At 40.0% G+C, this 18,375-nt stretch overlaps 1 protein-coding gene across 4 annotated transcripts in view; it reads right to left on the bottom strand.

Annotated features, from left to right (window-relative positions):
* sh3rf3 (SH3 domain containing ring finger 3) overlaps positions 1-18,375 on the bottom strand; it is a 377,685-nt gene that overhangs the window by 299,572 nt on the left and 59,738 nt on the right. The window contains exon 2 of one of the 4 annotated variants that reach the window (XM_087988131.1): positions 17,840-17,936. The exons of the other annotated variants lie outside the window; for them this stretch is intronic. Within the exon in view, the coding sequence (XP_087844257.1) occupies positions 17,840-17,845 (6 nt within the window). The 5' untranslated portion in view covers positions 17,846-17,936. The remainder of the gene's footprint in view (positions 1-17,839; positions 17,937-18,375) is intronic. 4 annotated transcript variants of the gene reach the window in all.

Genomic DNA, 18,375 nt, shown 5'->3' with positions numbered 1-18,375 from the left:
AGTTCTGAACAGTATAGACTGTTTTACATTAGCGATTCACATTTAGTTTCAATGGGATACACGGACTTAAAGTAGCTTAGTATAGATTACAATCAAAAACCCAGGTTCACTGCTTAAACATGTGCTGGGAGCCCTAACAGCTCCACCAGAGTACAGTACAACAACCATTTCAAATCAGCACACTAAGCTCCAAGGATTAGAATTCCAAGGGAAAGGCAGCTTCAAAGCTAATTGCTCTGCTTGAGAAGTAATAGCCCTGTATCCTGTCCCTTGCAACATTTATTTCTTGATCCAACTTTTCCTTAAAGGAACCATTCCATAGATTTTATTCTTAATCACCTGAAGCACTTCAAAAGTTATTCCTGTTCCTGTTGACAATTCCAAATTGTGAAACCCAGGCATTTTAATAAACAGAACTGGTTGAATTATCAAAATGGCAGATCAGTTAGTTTATTAGTTCCAATAATTTACAATCATATGCACCCTTATGTAACTGAAGAAAATCAGGACAGCTTTGGGTAAGTTTGGATAATTCCCCACTGGAATCGATTTGAATTTTCATCGGTTTTTGGGTTGTTCATGGCAAAATGACGAAAAATAAATACAGAAAAAGTAGAGAGAAGAAACAAAGTTCAAACAAAATATTAAATGCATTATGCTCAATGGGTTTTCAGCACAGTCTGTTCACTGAGTGCTTGATGAGACATCTGAAACAGCAAGGACAGAACAGAAAGAGATCACATGTACTACAACACCTATCTGTCTATAGGTAGGTGACAACTATGTTTAAACAAAGTCTAAAGAAGAGTTAGAATTATTGGACAGCATCCCATTTCTGATTGGTCTTACTTTCCAGATGGCAGTGGTCTCAACAACCTCTTCTCAACACCTAGGAATGCTTTAGAAGATCCATCTGTATGATGTGGTACAAGTAACACAAATAGAATGCAAAATAACTTGATTGTATGCTATGTTTTTACAAATATTTAAGAATTTGAATAGGGAATATACACACTGCTCAATACACATCAAGGTTATGGACAGAACGGTTATTTGATATTCAGTCCATAGTCCCTGTGGAGGAAACATTTTGTGTTCAGTCAGATGCTTGAATAGTTTGTCAGACTAGTGCCAGACCAGAGGCTTAGGAGAGAAACCTGCCAATATTAAAGTGTCAAACTTTGCTTGGCAGCCAGACAATGAGGAGTCTGGTTATACAGATACAATGTGGGCTGCTGGTACAAACTGCTCATGCCACACATGACATAACAACTAATTACCCACTAGTTGGCCACAGACTACACAGACATCACTGCAATGTCGGTTCTGCAAATCATCATCATTATTCTGAAATTGTTGCTGGTTGCTTCTGGATTCAGGATTAGTACAGAGACTAATTAAAACAAGTTCCCAGCTAGCCACAGGAGTAATCATTAATATGTCATAAATGTCTGTATTCCTGAGAAGTTTCAGAACACCACATAATATATAGTGGCCCAAACAATAAACATGGAGAATTGATTTTATAACTGCTTATGTAGAATGATTTACAGTTGAACCCCTAATGGGTTTTTTTGCTAAATAGAGGATGTGAAAAGTGAAAGGTAGTCTATAACGAGAGGATCATGTGTATTCCATTAACATACACAACAGCATCAGAAATGTAGTACAGGGAGGAGTTTGCAGACTATAGGGATGCTGCACAAATCCACTTGGCATGCAATAACTAAGTATCTTTGTAGACAATATAATGAAAAAACATATAACAAAATATGTTTCAATTATAACTTGTATTTTAAGCAGTTGTGGAATAAAATGTTCTATACAGAAATTATATCCATTATTTATATGGGTAGAGAAACATCCCTGTATGAACCTCTTGCAAAAGCTTAAATCTGAACTCATGCAGACTGGCAACAGCATTTTATGTAATCCAAGGTAACCCTTGGCTGATGTGTCCTGAAAATGAACATGCACCCTTTATTATAATGAGATCATGCCAGTGTCTGCCAGCAATGGTGACCATTTTATCTCTTCACGAGTAAATTATGCAAACCAAAAATATGTCAGTGAGTGTGTACTGTTTTTATTTCTCTCATCATCCTTATTGTACATTCTACAGACAAATGGTTAAGACTTGTTTTAAAGATTGGCATTTTGGGCTTCAAATTACAGTCTTGCCAGAAATAATTGATTCAGATCTTCTCAGTTATTCTTGACTGGTCTTCCAGGTACACTATCCTCAATGGCTTATTTTGGAATGAGAGGAAGAGTTGAGCAAGGTGAATTTCTTTATCCATGTCACAGCAGAGAAATGCAATACTTTTCCACTTTTGCATCTAATGTCCTATGCATATACTTCCCGGTCAAGCACAGCATGACACTAATGCATTATCCCCTCTATTATGAACTTACAAATTAGGAGCAGGGACAGGCCACTCAGCCACTCAAGCCTACTATACCATTCAGTAACATGTTGGCTGATCTGATTATTCCACATTCCCATCTGTCAGATAACCTCTACCCCCTTGCTAATCAAAAATCTATCTACATCAGCTTTAAAAATATTCAAGGACTCAAGCTTTTTGAGGAAGAAAATGCTAAAGACTCTCAACACTGTCCAAGAAAAAAATTCTCTCCTTATTTTGGTTTCCAATTTAAACAGTGACCCCAGTTCCAGATTTTTCCATAACAGAAAAAATGCTTTCCTCATCTTCAAACTTACTTATCAGACCACCTACATTTTCCTCCAGATCATTTATATATATTACAAACAACAAGGGTTCCAACACTGATCCTTGCAGAACACCACTAGTTACTGATCTCCATTCCAAAAAAGCACCTTCCACCACTACTCTTCATCTTCTGTGACTAAGCCAATTTTATATCCATCTAGCTAGCTCACCCCAGGTTCCATGAGATTCTACCTTTTGTATCAGTGTGCCATGAAGTAACTTACGAAATGCCTTCATAAAGTCTGTGTAGACAACATCCACTGCCTTTTCTCATCATCGTTCTTGTGCCCTCCTCAAGTTGGTGAGACATACTTTCCCCACACAAACCCATGCTGCCTATCACTAACAGGTCCATTTGCTTCCAAATGTGAATAAATGCTGTCTCTCAGTACCTTTGCCAACAGCTTCCCCACACTGACATCAGGCTCATCGCCCTGTAATTACCTAGATTATCTCTGTTTCCTCTTAAACAATGGAACAACATTTGCCTATCTACACTCCTCTGGTACCTCGCCTGAGGCCAAAGAGGATGCAAAGATATCTGTTAAGGCCCAGTTATCCCCTCCCTTGCCTCCCACAGTATCTTAGGATAGATCCCACCTGGTCTTGGTGACTTTTATACCTTAATACATTTGGAGACACCCAATACTTCCTCCTTCATTAAGGTGACCTGCCTGGACGTATTCACACACCTTTCCTTAACCTCAACATCCCTCCCCCATACAGGTGTACCATACTCATTAGGGATCTCACCCATTTCCTCTGGCTCCACACATAACCTACTTGAGTGGGCCTAGTTTTTCCCGAGTTACTTTCTTGCTCCTAATATAGGTTTACAATGCTTGGGATACATCTTCACTCTCCTAATTTTCTATTTGAACTCCTTCCTACTTTTTCCATATTCTTCAAGGACTTTGTCTGTTTTTAGTTACCTATACCTTCCTGTTTTTTGGCTAAGCTGATAATTTCCCCTGTCATCCAAGTTTTCCAAATCCTACCACTCCTGTCACATACCTGATCTGCATCTAATCAACTGGTCTTTAAAAGACTCCGACATATCAGATGTGAATTTACCATTACACAGCTGATCCCAAAACACATTCTCCAATTCTTGTCTAATTATGTAACAGTTGGCCTTCCCCCAATTTAACACTTTCATCCAAGGTCCACGCTTGTTTTTATCCATAATTATCCAAAAGCCCAATGGAATTATGATCACTATTCCCAAAATGCTCCCTACTGAACTCTAATTACCTGGCTGGGCTCATTTCCCAACACCAGATCCAGTATGGGTACCCCTCCCTTGTTGAACTATCCATATACTGTTTTAAAAACATTCCTGGGCACACCTAACAAAATGCTCCCCACCCAAACTCCTGGCATTAACAGAGTCCCAGTCAACATGGGGAAGTTAAAATAACTCATCACAACAACCATGTTATTTTCACATCTTTCCGGAATCTGTCTATATATACCTTCCTCAGTCTCCCACTGGCAGCTGTGAGGTCTCCAGCACAATCCCATTCCTGAGTTCTACCCATAATGCCTCAGTACAAGATCCCTCCAGGGTATCATCCCTCAATACAGCTGTGATACACTCCCTAGCCAGTAATGCAACTCCCCATCTTTTTTGCTTCTTCCTCTGTCTTGTCTAAAACATCGATATCCTGGAGTGTTTAGCTGCCAATCCTGTCCCTCTTCCAAACATAGCTCTGTGATATCAACAATATCATAATTGCATGCATTAATCCAGGCTCCAAGTTCATCCGTCTGTTTGTACTGAACAGTCTATGTATAGCTGGATAAAGTATCAATAGGTGATGAGAATAGGATTTTTGATAATTTATTTCTAGCTAAAGCATCCTAGGGATTACCACTGACTAGAAAGTGAACTTGACAAGCCATGTAAATACGGATATACAAGAAAAGTTTTGAAGCTGAGGATTCTGCAGAGTAACTTACTTCCTGTCTCCTCAAAGTCAAGCACAAGTCAGCAGTGTGATGGAATACTGTCCATTGCGTGAATAGGTGAAACTCTGACAACACCTAGGAAGCTTCACACCATCCAGAACAAAACAGTCTGCTTGACTGGCACCCCAACCATCACTTTTAACATTCATTCACTCCAGCATCGGCTCACAGCAGCAGCATTGTGTACTCTGTACAACTCATAAAGGTTCTTTTGGCAACATTTTCTAAAACCCGAAACTCTACCATATAGAAGGCCAAGTGCAGCAGATACATGGAACACCATCATCTGGCAATTTTCCTTCCAAGCCACACGGCGTTCTGCCTTGCAACTATAACACTCTTCCTTCATTGAATTTGGATCAAAATCCTGGATTTTTCTCCCTAACAGCACACTGGGTGTTTCTATACCACATGGATTGCAATGGCTTAAAGTGGCACTCACCAACACCTTCTCAAGGTATGGGCAATAAATGCTAGCTCAGTCAGCAATGCCCAGATCCTGACACAAATTAATAGAAATCAAATGCGTTTTGGCTCATGGCACAGTGGAGAGGATTTTTTCATGCAGTAGAGTGGACAAATTATTTTTGGCATCACCTAAGATTACAGGTTGCGATTAGGCCAGATTAAGGTGACTCAGCAGCAGAATCTGCTGATTGACCTGCTCATCTTGGTAATTGTTGTGATGAGATGCCTTCTTCCTATGGATGCTCCGTGGTTACGAGTTACTGGACAAAACAGGCTAATACTTCTGTAATCATCTGGCTTGCCTACATTTTAAGAAACTCCCAATACACTGTCAAGCTTTACTTCAGATAAAACCTGAAGTTTTACTTTAGTTGACTAGACCTGTTCAACAGGATTCTCATGGCTCCTTGATTCTCATTCTGTTTTGCTGAATTTTAATTAAATATGCTTGTTAAAAGAATATATTACTTTTAATAACTTGAGGGCAAACAACACATGTTTCGTAATCAGATTTGAAAGCCTACAGTAACTATAAACGAGTATGTTATGCTGCAAATGAAAACTTTACATCATTGAGACTAGTACACATTATGGGGAAACACAACTGACCTTCAATCATTAATTTTAAGTCTTCTTCTGGTTTAATGGCTTATTGATCACAGTATGCAAAGCCTGATGAGGTTCTTTTCACCTTGTAAAAATTAACTTAGAAGATAGAATAATTTCATGACCAAGAAAGCTTTTAAGTTCAAAAGGATACTGTAATTATATTCCAAAAAAAAGGTTTACATTTCAATAGTTTCTTGCAAAATAGTTCTCTGAAGTTTGTTGAAATCCTCAACCCTTTGTTAGCTCTCAATTCCAATGCTCGTCTGGCTGACCACCTGCCTTGAATCCTCTTTATACTAATTGTCAAACAAACACTGCTACCTTTTCATAACTTATACTATGCCCCATTCATCCAACAATGTATTTACATTGACCTGCAGTGGCTCACAGCAATGCCTCAATTTTAAAATGCTTGGATGGAAGTTAATTGCAGTGCTCAGGGTCTGACCATTAACTGAAAAGTTACCAAGAGTCTCTTCAGGAAGGGTCACCATAATTAATAATTATCGCTGAGATCAAAAACCCCATGGAAGATGGAAGACCCACTAATGAGAGCTACCAGCCAGTCACAGGCAGTTCTTGTTTGCTCTGCAGTGGCACTAGGCAGCTGCTGGTACTGCCCCCCCTCACCCCACCCCCCTCCTCCCCCCACCAGAGGCCTTGGATGGCTAACAGAACCAGGCAGGAGTGTGTTGGCAGCATCTTTCCAATATCAGTGCCACAATCAGGTACCACATGCCTTTGAATGTGCCTCCTGGAAACCCCCAAGCAACTTTGGATTTGCCACAAGCCTCCTAGCTGCCACAAGGTGAACATAGCTCCAGCAGAATGAAGCCCTTGTGGACATTAGTTTTCCACTTAGGTTCTCAATTGGCAGTAGTGCAGAAAGGTTGTCCAATGGCCTTACCACAATGGATAGAATCAAGGCAATGGCAGGAAGCACTGGAAATGTGGTCTACTACAAAGCTCACCACAGAGAGGGCAGTAAACTCTGCCCTTTATCTATGGACAGGATTTAATAATCGCACTATTTGCCTGTCTATTGATTGGCGTGCCATTGGTAACCCCATCACAGCCAATTTCAAGAGACCAGTTGGGACAATTATGGGTTCCTAGTTTCAGCAGGGGCAATTTCTGGCAGCACTTTCTGGATCAGGGTGGTGCCACTCTCTCTAATACCAGCAATGGTACTGGGAGTGGTGGGAGTGGTGCTGCAGTAGGGCTTGTAAAAGGATCATCAATGGAGGCTCCAAACCTATAGGAGAGTCAGTTTCAGAACTTGGAATGGCTTCATGAGAGTCTCTCTTCTGGAAGTCCCTCCATTGGATGCATGTTACATGAGAAGGAGTCATATCTGGCAGATTGGCTGTTCAAGACTGATATACAGATGTTGAATAAAGCATCAAAGACTTTCAGTGATTTACAAAGGTTTTATTGTAAATCTATGTTTTGAACAAACCAGTTTCCACCTCTCCCTTCTGAACTCTTTCCCTATCTGGAAGTCAACTTCTAACTGGGGAAGAACTGAGCTCTTTTTATTAATCCATAAAGAAACACACCACCATATTTACCAATGTGAACAAATTACAAGTACTGACCACCTGCAACAGTGTAACAATGACAAAGATCCAACCAAATTTGGGGGAACAAGGGAGGGAACTAAATAAAAATGTTGTTAGGTGGGGAGATTATGTGTTCTCCCTTTCCGAGGACACCTGGCTTGCACGGACCTGCAGAAATGAGGCAGGCCATCAAGAATTGCCACCCCCTCTATGGCCTGCTCTTTGGGCTGTTTGATGCTACATTAGCCAAGCCCATTAGTAGGCCCATGAAGAAGTTCTCTAACCAGCCTACACACACACAATCCCATTAGTGCCAGGTAGGAACCAACCTCCTTCACCAAATCACCTGTCGAATAAAATACCAAGTCACAAGCTCTGCTCAACAGGGGGTGTACAACGATCGGAACTGGGGAAGGATAGGAAGAGAAGGAGGAAACGCAATCAAAATGGGGTTGGAAGGAGATGAGAACCAAACTCTTATCTTTGTTGTTGTTCAAATTTAAAAAAAACTCATTCTTGAAATAACTTTTCAGAGGCTAGCATCCCATTACTAACCACCCTTTATTTATAAATGCATAGCCTTTGACAATAGCACTGAGTCAACCATTCATGGCCCCAATATCCCTGACATTTATCCTTTTATAAGAGACAAAGGTCCCTAATTGGGCCAGATTAATAGTCCCAATCAGGGAATTCATTTTCTATTAGGTTCAACTGACTGATTTCATTACAATCACTACAATTCTCTTTCATTGGAAAAACACACCAAAACGATGAACAGAGACATCTGATAAGTCCAAACCAGTAAACTGAGCCAAGCTTTTAGAATCATAAGAATCCCATAGAAATGTAGAATCCCTACAAGGTGTAAACAAACCATTCAGCCCAACAAGTCCACACTGACCCTCCAAAGAGTATCCCACCCAGACCCATTCCCCTACCATATTGCTCTATATTTCCCATGACTAATGCAGCTAACCTACACATCCCTGAACACTATGGGCAATTTAGCACAGCCAATTCACCTAACTTGCACATCTTTGGACTGTGAAAGGAAACTGGAGCACCCGGAGGAAACCCACGCAGAAACAAGGGAGGATGTGCAAACTCCATACAGTCACCTGAGGCTGGAATTGAACCTGGGTACCTGGCGCTGTGCGGCAGCAGTGCTAACCACTGAGCCACTGTGCTGTCCACTCTATATATCAAGATATCAAAAAATGGTTGATATTTACTTTTATTTATATCAATCTGCATAGGTGTGCTATGAAACATGTCTGGAGCAGGTGGAGCCTGACCCTGGGCCTTGTGGCCCTGAGATATAGACACTGTCACTACACTAAAGGGCTTCCAAGAATACCTTTAGAATTTAAAAAAAATTTATCACGAAATCACCGCTGTGAGGATCAAGGTCTTTTCTTTATTATGTCCAGGAATGCTTTCACACACCAATAAATGGTTTTTACCCCACTTCTGAATCACTCGTGTTCCCAATTAATGACCAATTTACCTGCAAATCCCATCAGGGGCAGTGCAATAACACCAAAGGTGAGGGAAGAGGATGGAGAGAAAATGAAGGGACTAAATCAATATAAAGTTGTAAAGAACTTGGTCTTTCAATCAACCTGCTCAGACAGAATATGACATTTCACCTAAACAGGTAAACCCAGATCTACTGGCCCTGAGGTAGGGTCACTACCACTGCACTACATGACCCTAGACAAACTCAGCACTTATTAAAAATAATCTAGAAATGTTAACACATACAACTGAATTGTTTAGTTCCTCACACCAAATCACCCGTATTTTTTTTCATCAAATATCCCTCACCACGTAAATCATCTGTGTGTCCAATTAATTAAATTATGTGAGAATTGAGCTCTTTATTTTTACATCTGGAAGTGCCAAGGCTTTTCCCAAACCAAATCACCTGTGACATTATTAATTTTCTAAATTTAAATCAATTTTCTAATCAACCTGTTCAAAGATGTTATTACAGAGCTGTGGAGCCAGTGGGATTTGAATCTGAACCACCTGGACATTATCACTGAACCACAAGAAGGCGCCAGTTTTCATTTATTAATAATCACCAGTAAATCCTCTAGTTAGTCGATTTACATAAAGAATCCATTACGGGCATTGCAATAACACCAAAGATGAGACAGGAGAACCAAACTCTGTTTTTTGTATTCAGAAGTGCTCTTACATGCAACCAAACCTTTTTCTCCCATCATCCTTGGCTTTTTTATCGAATAAACACCACCAGTAAATCATTTGTGTTTTCCAACTGATTAAACTACATTCAATGCTCATAAGAATGGATGCAGAGTATCAAAGGTGAGGGAGAGAAGGAGAGATAGAGAACTGAACTCTTTTATTTGCTTATTTTACCTTTTTATATCCGGTAGTATCTTACACACTGCTGAGCATTTCTTTCTTCCCTCCACCTCACCCGTGGCCTGCCATTTCCTTTTATTAACCACCACCAGTAAATAACCCATGTTTTCCAACTGAACAATGTCCATGCAACGCCTGTTAAATGCAAACCATTAAAGGTTAAGGGAGAGTTAGGGACAGAGAGAGCGGGCTAAATCAAAATGGAGTTGGAAGGAGACATAAAGCACTCTACCCTGCCCACCTCTCTCTAAAGGCATTGAGAGCATTTGTACATGCTCCCTCTCCAAGGGCACCCGGGCACAAATTTAGCTGCAGTCTGACAATCAGCAGCCGTGACTCCCTGAGCCTGTTAATGGCCAACTTGGTCAGGCCCACGAGCAGATCCATTGGGAGATCCTCTGATCAGGAGCGTGAGATTGAAGTGCAACCAAAAGCACAATAAAAGACTTTTCAAACCAGTAAAAAGGGAGTGTGATTGCCTATGACCTATATATATTGATCCATGGATTCCACAGCATCCCAAAATAAATAGCTGGTTTGGAGTCCGTGAACTTCAGCAATCTGCGGTTACCTGCCGCAATAACCCTGCACCCCAGGACCCTGCTGGAAAGTGGAAGGATTCGCTGGGGATCCTTGCCACCTGCTGATAATTACGCATGGCAAGGCATGTCAGGTGACGGATTAAGCATTATATGAGTGTCATGGTGGCTCACTGGTTAGCACTGCTGCCTCATAGTACCAGGGACCTAGATTTGATTCCATCCTTGGCAGCCTATCTGTGTGGAGTTTGCATGTTCTCCCTGTGTCTGCATGGGTTTCTCTGGGTGCTCCAGTTTCCTCCCACTGTCCAAACATGTACAGGTTAGGTAGATCAGTCCTGGTAAATTATCCATAATGTCCAGGGTTATGCAAGCTAGGTGGATTAGCCATGGGGAAACGTGGGGTTACAGGGCTAGGGTAGGGGTGGGATTCTGTTCGGAGGGTCGGTGTGGACTCAATGGGCCAAATGGCCTGCCCCCACACTAAGTGAATGGTGTGCAGCAGCTTGTACAAAAAAAGCACCTCTGTGCCTGACAGAAGGATTCCTAGGGCATAAAATTCAGCTTTTTTAAAAAAAATACCTATTTTCTAATCAACTGGTTACCAAGATGTTATTACACAACTCTGGATTAGATAGGTTTTGAACATGAGCCTCCTGACTCAGAAGTAGGACCACTACCACTGCACCACAAGAACTCTTTAGAATAGAATTTCTTTCTTCCTTTTGGTAGCTGGGACTGCTTTATTTTCGTCCACTATTTACCAACCAGCAGTGAGGAAATGTTATGACACACTCCTGGAGTAGATGGTGGGCTTGAACCTGGGCCTTCTGGCTCAGAGATACCAAAATAGCCCTTTAGAACTGAGCTCTTTATTTATATGCGAGCGACTTTCCCACCACCAAAATCACCCTGGCTTCTTTTTTCATTTTATCCCCCTTTAACCACCAGTAATCATCCGTGTAGCCAATCAAACATTTACAGTCAAAGCTTTTCTGAGCTTGTCTTTAACCCAGAAGTGTCATCACACACAACTAAGTGACATTGTCACCATCAAAATCACTGTGACTGGTTTCTTTTATAAACTACTAACCACCATCAATTAAATATCGACATGCAAAATCTGTTAAGGGCAAGAACTGAATACAAAGCACAATGTTTTCAACCTTGGAGGCATTCTGGTTAACCCTTGGGCCCTCTTATGGCACAGTGGTAGTGTCCCTATTCCTGGACCTGGGAACCCAGGTTCATAGTCGCACCTGTTCCAGAGGTGCGAAAGAATAGTAGCAATCAGGTTGTTTAGAAAAATAGATCAAATAATTGCTTTTTAAAACTTAGACTAGGATTTAAAGAGCTCTTGTCGTGAGTCAGGTGATCCAAGTTCAAATCTCATCTGTTCTAAACCCTGAGCCTTCTGATTTAAAAAAAGAGCTGACCTAATTAGAACCAAGGGTCAGGAGTGCTATGGGATCTTCACTCAGTACCCTCCCACTCCATTACACTGGCACTTCCAGTGCAAGCAAGCATTAAATTCCACGTCTGTTTTGAAACATTTTAGTGTAACCAGTGGTTGATTTGTAAGACCATTAGCCTCAAAGTCAGAAAGTTCTAGGTTCATGGCTCTACTCCAATATGAGCACCAAAATTTAGGTTGACATTGCAGCCTCTTATTCAGAGAGTGCTACATTCTTGGAGATGCCAGCTTTTGGATACTATGTTACATCTGCCCTCTCAGTTGGAAATAAAAGATCCCAAGGCACTATTTTAATGAAGAATAAGGGAGTTATTTCCAGTGTGCTTGCATATACTTATCCTTCAAATCAACATTACAGCAAGCAGATTATCTGGTTATCATATTTTTATGTGTGGGAGTTGTGAAAGGTACTACTGCATGTCTTTGTTTTATCCTATCTCTTTACCTCCCAGCCCTACACTGCCTTCATCCAATTCTATCTTGCTCATTATCAGTATTCATCACTTCACTACTAATGTTAAAAATCACACAACACCAAGTTATAGTCCAACAATTTTGCCCACCCCAGTCCAACACCAGCACCTCCACTATTTTTCACTATTAAAAGTCATGCTTGCAGCTATTTAGATCCTGAACAGTGGAAATCCCTCTTATATCTCACTACCTCTCTCCTCCTCACAACACTCCTTAAAGTCCAGCTGTTGACTAAATATCTCTGGTGTCAAATTTTATTTGTTAACATTCCTGTGAAGTGCTTTAAGGTGCTTTCACTATCTAATTGCAAGTTATTGTTATTGCCAAAGAAACAGTTCAGATAGAAACTGCAGCCTGACATCACTAGAGTGATTTTGTGAGCTACATCTTGGTTAAAACAGCATTACACTTAATCTGTCCTGCTTAACTGGCAGTAATACATACAGGGAATATTCACTGACAGAAAATTATGTTTTATGAAGTTTTGAACCACTTTTCAGTGAATGTAGTGACTTTTTACTTTGATACAATTTACAGATAAAGGTAGTTCTCTAACACCCTAATAGCTATGCTTCTCATGTAATCAGATTGTTTTCCAGAGTTCCTGCTGGGACAAAGCCTGTTTTTATCTGAAATTTACATGTTCAAGCAGCACTCTTTAATCAGTGATCAAGTGAAAAAATCCTGCTTGATCTTTCTTCCTCCATTGCCCAGAGCCACTGACACTACATGTAGTGTCCTTTCTACTTTCTCAGCCAGCAGCGAGTAAGTCTAAATGGATCAATGAACCCAAGGAGGTTACAGCTGATCCAGACTTAGTCTATGTACCTAAGCACTGCAACAATGAATGCATTACCTAAGGGTATCATAAAAAACTTTGCAAAATTTAACTGCACCACTTCATAGTAGAAGATAGTAGGAACACCTCCCGGAATATGGGATCCCACCTGATTCACTAATTCCATGTAGGGAAGGAAATTTACCACCCTTATCTGTTCTGGCCCATATGTCTCCAGACTCATAGCTATGTGGATAACTCTTAAGTGCACTCTGAGTAATTTGAGATGGAGAATGAATGCTGGCTTAGCTAGTAATACCCACATCATGTGAATGAATTACAAAAAACTAAACTTGAATAGTTAGCTTGCTGTTTCTCCATGGATGCTGTCTGACTTACTGTGCTTTCTAGCATTTTTTGTTTTCCCTCCGACAGGAAGTCCAACTGTTTCTTTCACCGTGTACATCTTTGTTGCTTTCACTTAATCTGCTTTGCGAATACCATTTCTCCCCCAGCAATCCACACCCCCACCTCCCACTATTGCGTAAATACTGTCCCCTCTACACTTCACATCTGCTCTGAAGAAGTCATCTAGACTTGAAACATTAGCTTCCCCTCTCGCTATGGATGCTTCCTGACCCGCTGTGATTTCCATCTGTAATTTTTGCTTTCAGCACTAAAAAGATTCCCTCCTCTTAATCAACTGAACTAGGCTTTGCACCATTTTGTGGCTCTTTCTGGCCCATGCTGAAGACGCAACAGGGGCTGAATTTGAATTTTTGCCCTATAAATCTGTCCTTGGTTTTATCTTCCTCTTATAACCTTCAATGTCCACATTTATAATAATAAAATTTTCATTGTAAGCTTATCACATTGTGATTATATTGTCTTTATTGTAGAGAATTGGCAGTTCTGCTGGGGGGCAGACGTAGTTACAGTTGTGGCATGATAACATTTTGAATCTTAATTTATTGAGTTTTTGAAGGAGTAACAAAGCGGATTGATGAGAGCACAGTGGTGGATGTGATCTGTATGGACTTCAGTAAGGCGTTCAACAAGGTTCCTCATGGTTAGCAAGGTTCGATCACATGAAATACAGGGAGAACTAGCTATTTAAATACAGAACTGGCTTGAAGGTAGAAGACAGATGGTGGTGGTGGTGGAGGGTTGCTTTTCAGAATGGAGACCTGTGACCAGTGGTGTGCCGCAAGAAGCAGTGCTGGTTCCACTGTGTTTCGTCATTTATGTTAAATGATTCATATGTGAACATAGGAGGTATAGTTAGACGTTTGCAGATGACACCAAAATTAGAGGTGAAGTAAACAGCAAAAAAGGTTACCTCAGAGTACATCGGGATCTTGATCAAATGGGCCAAAGGGCCAAGGAGTGGCAGATGGAGTTTAATATATGTGAGCTGCAGCATTTTGGAAAGACAAATCTAGACAGGATTTATACATTTAGCAGTAAGGTCCTGGGGAGTGTTGCTGAACAAAGAGACCTTGGAATGTAGGTTCATAGTTCCTTGAATGTAGAGTCACAGGTAGATAGGATAGTGAAGAAGGCATTTGATATGCATGTCTTTATTGGTCAATGCAGTGAGTGTAGGAATTGGGAGGTCATGCTGTGGCTGTGAAGGACATTAGTTAGGCCACTTTTGGAATACAGTCTGAAATTCTGGTCTCCTGCTATGGGAAGGATGTTGTGAAACTTGAAAGGGTTCAGAAAAGATTTACAAGGATGTTGCCAGGGTTGGAGGGTTTGAGCTATAGGAAGATATTGAGTAGACTGGGTCTGTTTTCCTTGGAACATCAAAGACTGAAGTTGACCTTATATAAGTTTATAAAATCATGAGGGGAATGGATAGGATAAATGGGCAAGGTCTTTTCCCTGGGTTGGGGGAGTCCAGTACCAGAGGGCATAGGTTTGAGAGGGGAAAGATTTAAAAGGGACCTAAGGGACAACTTTTTCACGCAGAGGGTGGTGCGTGTATGGAATGAGCTGCCAGAGGAAGTGATGGAGGCTGGTACAATTACAACATTTAAAAGGCATCTGGATGCATATATAAATAGGAAAGGTTTAGAGGGATATGGGCCAAATGTTGGGAAATGGGACGAGATTTATTTAGGATACCTGGTTGGCATAGTCGAGTTGGACCAAATTGTCTGTTCCCGTGCTGTATATCTCTTATGACTCTATGTTGATGAGGAATTTATAACTGAGATTAAAAAATTGAACTGCACATGAATTAAAGATTTTTTTTAAATTGCACATATATAGCTAGATATAAAACAAAGAAGTGTTAGTGATAATGCTGAAGAAACTCCTTTGTTTTTATTTGCCCATTTTATTTTTTTATTTGACTCCTCAATCCCTGGTGTCTCCACTATCGTCCCATAGCAGGAATAATAACCAGCATAACTTTAACACTAAAATAAAAGCTGAAAATGTTGGAGAAACTCAGCAGGTTAGGGAACATCTATGGGGAGAGAAAGAGTTTATGTTTCAAATTCAAAATAACTTCTTCAGAACATAATCACTGTCACCATTCCACATTTTAACAACAATCTTGCTATAATGGAATGTTAAGTGTTGTTATATTGTTATATTATTGCAATAGGGTTTAGGAAATAAATGTACATGCATAAGTTAAAGAAAGGTATCCAGTGTGGGACATCAGTCATTACTGTGCTATAATCTGGATACAAAAAAGTATCAGAGCTCCAAGAGATGGAAGATAATGATGATTAGAGTCACAGAGCCAACTGTTTGGTTACAGATTGTGAGTGAAAGGTTGTGAGTGAGAGAAGCAAAATGATAGCCTACAAATCTGCCTGGATCACGAAGATCTTCATCAGGCAATAAAAAGGAATCACTATATCACCTTCCACCACTGGAAGGGATCATGCATGCAGTGGCAATAAAAAGGTTCTCAGCAAACTTAATGCCAGAAAAATATACTGGAACGAAACGTTAGATGAAGAATCTTAATTGTTGGCAACACTGAACACACCCTTTGGATGTGACAAATTTCTGTATCCACACTTTGGCATTGAAGTAAGCCAGAATGTGTTCCAACAAAAAATTGATGAGACATATAAGGATGAAAATGAACAGTCAGCATAGCTGATGATACCAAGGTCTTCGGGATGAATGAACAAGACCATGATTTGCATCTACATGAAGCCATAGAGAGAACAAAGAAAATGGACAAAACTATGCACAGATAAATATGTTGTTAAGACGAGCTAATGCCAGTTCTTAGGTATCCAACGGAATAAAGCTGACTTCTGAAAATATCACAGTTATTGCTGAAATGGAAGCTCCAAGTTACAAGGGAGAGCAGCATGGTTTGATTCAGTGTATGACTCCTTTCGTACTTCATGTAAATGAAAATTATACAGACAGCAAACCTTTGATTTCTGATGTGAGAGATGTTGAGTACCAGTAGTCAGAATCACATGAGGAGTTTCAGTAACCTTGAAGTCTCTGCAAGGAGACATTATTTAGAATAATAGACAAAGGGAATAGTTTTTCCTGACACCACCACTACCAGAAATATATGACAAATTATAACTTTAACAACATTAGGTATTAAAAAATACAGATCATGTGGGATATCTCTGACAATGTGACTGAACAGCTAATTCCCAGACGTTAAAGTCAATGGACAGTTAACATTTCAAGGGGAAACTTTAACAGTTGATTACATTATTGAATCATTCTGCAGACTCTAATGTAACCACATTCTGAATGATATCTATACACTTGATGTTTTGCTATAAATAGGTGGCTGGATAATTCAATATGCAAGGGTATCCTTTTGTATTTAAATACATAATATCAAATTGCTATAATTTGAATTACTAAAAGGTTCAATTTTAAAACACACTACAAGCCTTATTCTATTGGTACTAATACAATGAAATTATGATATAAACAAGAAAATTAGAATTAAGCCATTCATCCCCTTAAGCTGGATCCATCATTCAAAAGGATCATGGCTAAACTATCTGTAATTTCAAAGCCACATTTTTAACTACGCTTGATAACCTTTCAACTCCTTTCTTAACAAGAATCTAACTACCTCTACCTTAAAACATCAATGATTCTGCATCCAGCAACTTTTCAGGAAGAGAGTTCCAAAGATTTATGACACAATGAGAGAAAGAATTTTACTCCATCTGTTCTAAATGGATGATCCTTGATGTTTAGACAATGACCTCTAGAGTTCTGGATTCTCCCATGAAGAAACATTTATCCTGTCAAGACCTCTTGGGATCTGACATGTTTCAGTTAGTAATCTTTTACTCCTCTGAATTCCAAGTTTAGCCTGCCTGATCCTTCATCATAAGGCAATATTCCTGTTCCAGGTATTAGTCTAGTAAACCTTCTCTGAACTGCTTCCAATGCATTTACTCTTTGATTTTGTTTGGTGTGCTTGAACAGATAATCCTTTTGAAAATATTTAACTGAAATCCAAAAGAAATTAAGCATTGGTTTGATTGCTTCCTTTCCTGCTCATAAAAGTCGAGTTCAGACACTAAGTAATGAGTGCAGACACTAACTTGGCCAACTTCAAGGCAAGCTCTCCAATTTCAATACCTCAGCCAACTTCACATTTGCATCCAGTTCTAAACACAATCTGTTGCAGTAACTATACTGTTCCTCTACTGAACTGAAAAATTGGCCTATTTTCTTTTTTTTTCTTTTGACTCAGGATAGCTTAACTCCAAATTTATATTATATTGCTGCTGTGTATTAAAGTAAATTGAATTTCTGGCTCATTGTCAGCTTAAGATTTCAACTGCCTTAATACTTTTTACTGAACCTACCTTCATATTAAAGTGAGGCAAGCTCCTTCAAGATATGAACACAATATTTAATTGTCCAATGTTAGCTGCTACTGGTGGCAGCACAAACATGGCAAATCTAAAAAAATGAATGGAAGAGGATTTAGAAGGAGGTACTCTTTGTTGACTCGGCAACAAAGACACAAAATGCAACAGACATCTCAGTTACTGAAATAGTCCATGCCCACATGCCACAAGACCTGGGCAAAATACAGGTTATGGCTAATAAATGGTACTTGACATTCATGTCATGCAAGTGCCAGGCATTGATCATTCTGAACAAGTGAACATCTAAGCAGCTCCTATTGATAATTCAAGTTCTGCAGTCTATGTTTGCATGATGCTCCTAGATCACCCAGTCTGTGGGGCCCTCGACTCACCCAGTCTGTGCTTCTGTACAAATTTCGACAACACTTCAAATTTGCTACAACCACCAACAACCACCTCCCCTTTGCCCCCACCACTGCTGCCAGAATTCTAGTGGATTTCTAACCTCCTGCTTTGCCAGAATTCACTCA

Source organism: Chiloscyllium plagiosum, unplaced genomic scaffold, assembly GCF_037043375.1.
Source record: "Chiloscyllium plagiosum isolate Xiang-an unplaced genomic scaffold, Cpla_swu_hap1 HiC_scaffold_6, whole genome shotgun sequence".
Classification (NCBI taxonomy): Eukaryota; Metazoa; Chordata; class Chondrichthyes; order Orectolobiformes; family Hemiscylliidae; genus Chiloscyllium; species Chiloscyllium plagiosum.
This window is presented reverse-complemented; position numbering and strand designations above follow the sequence as displayed.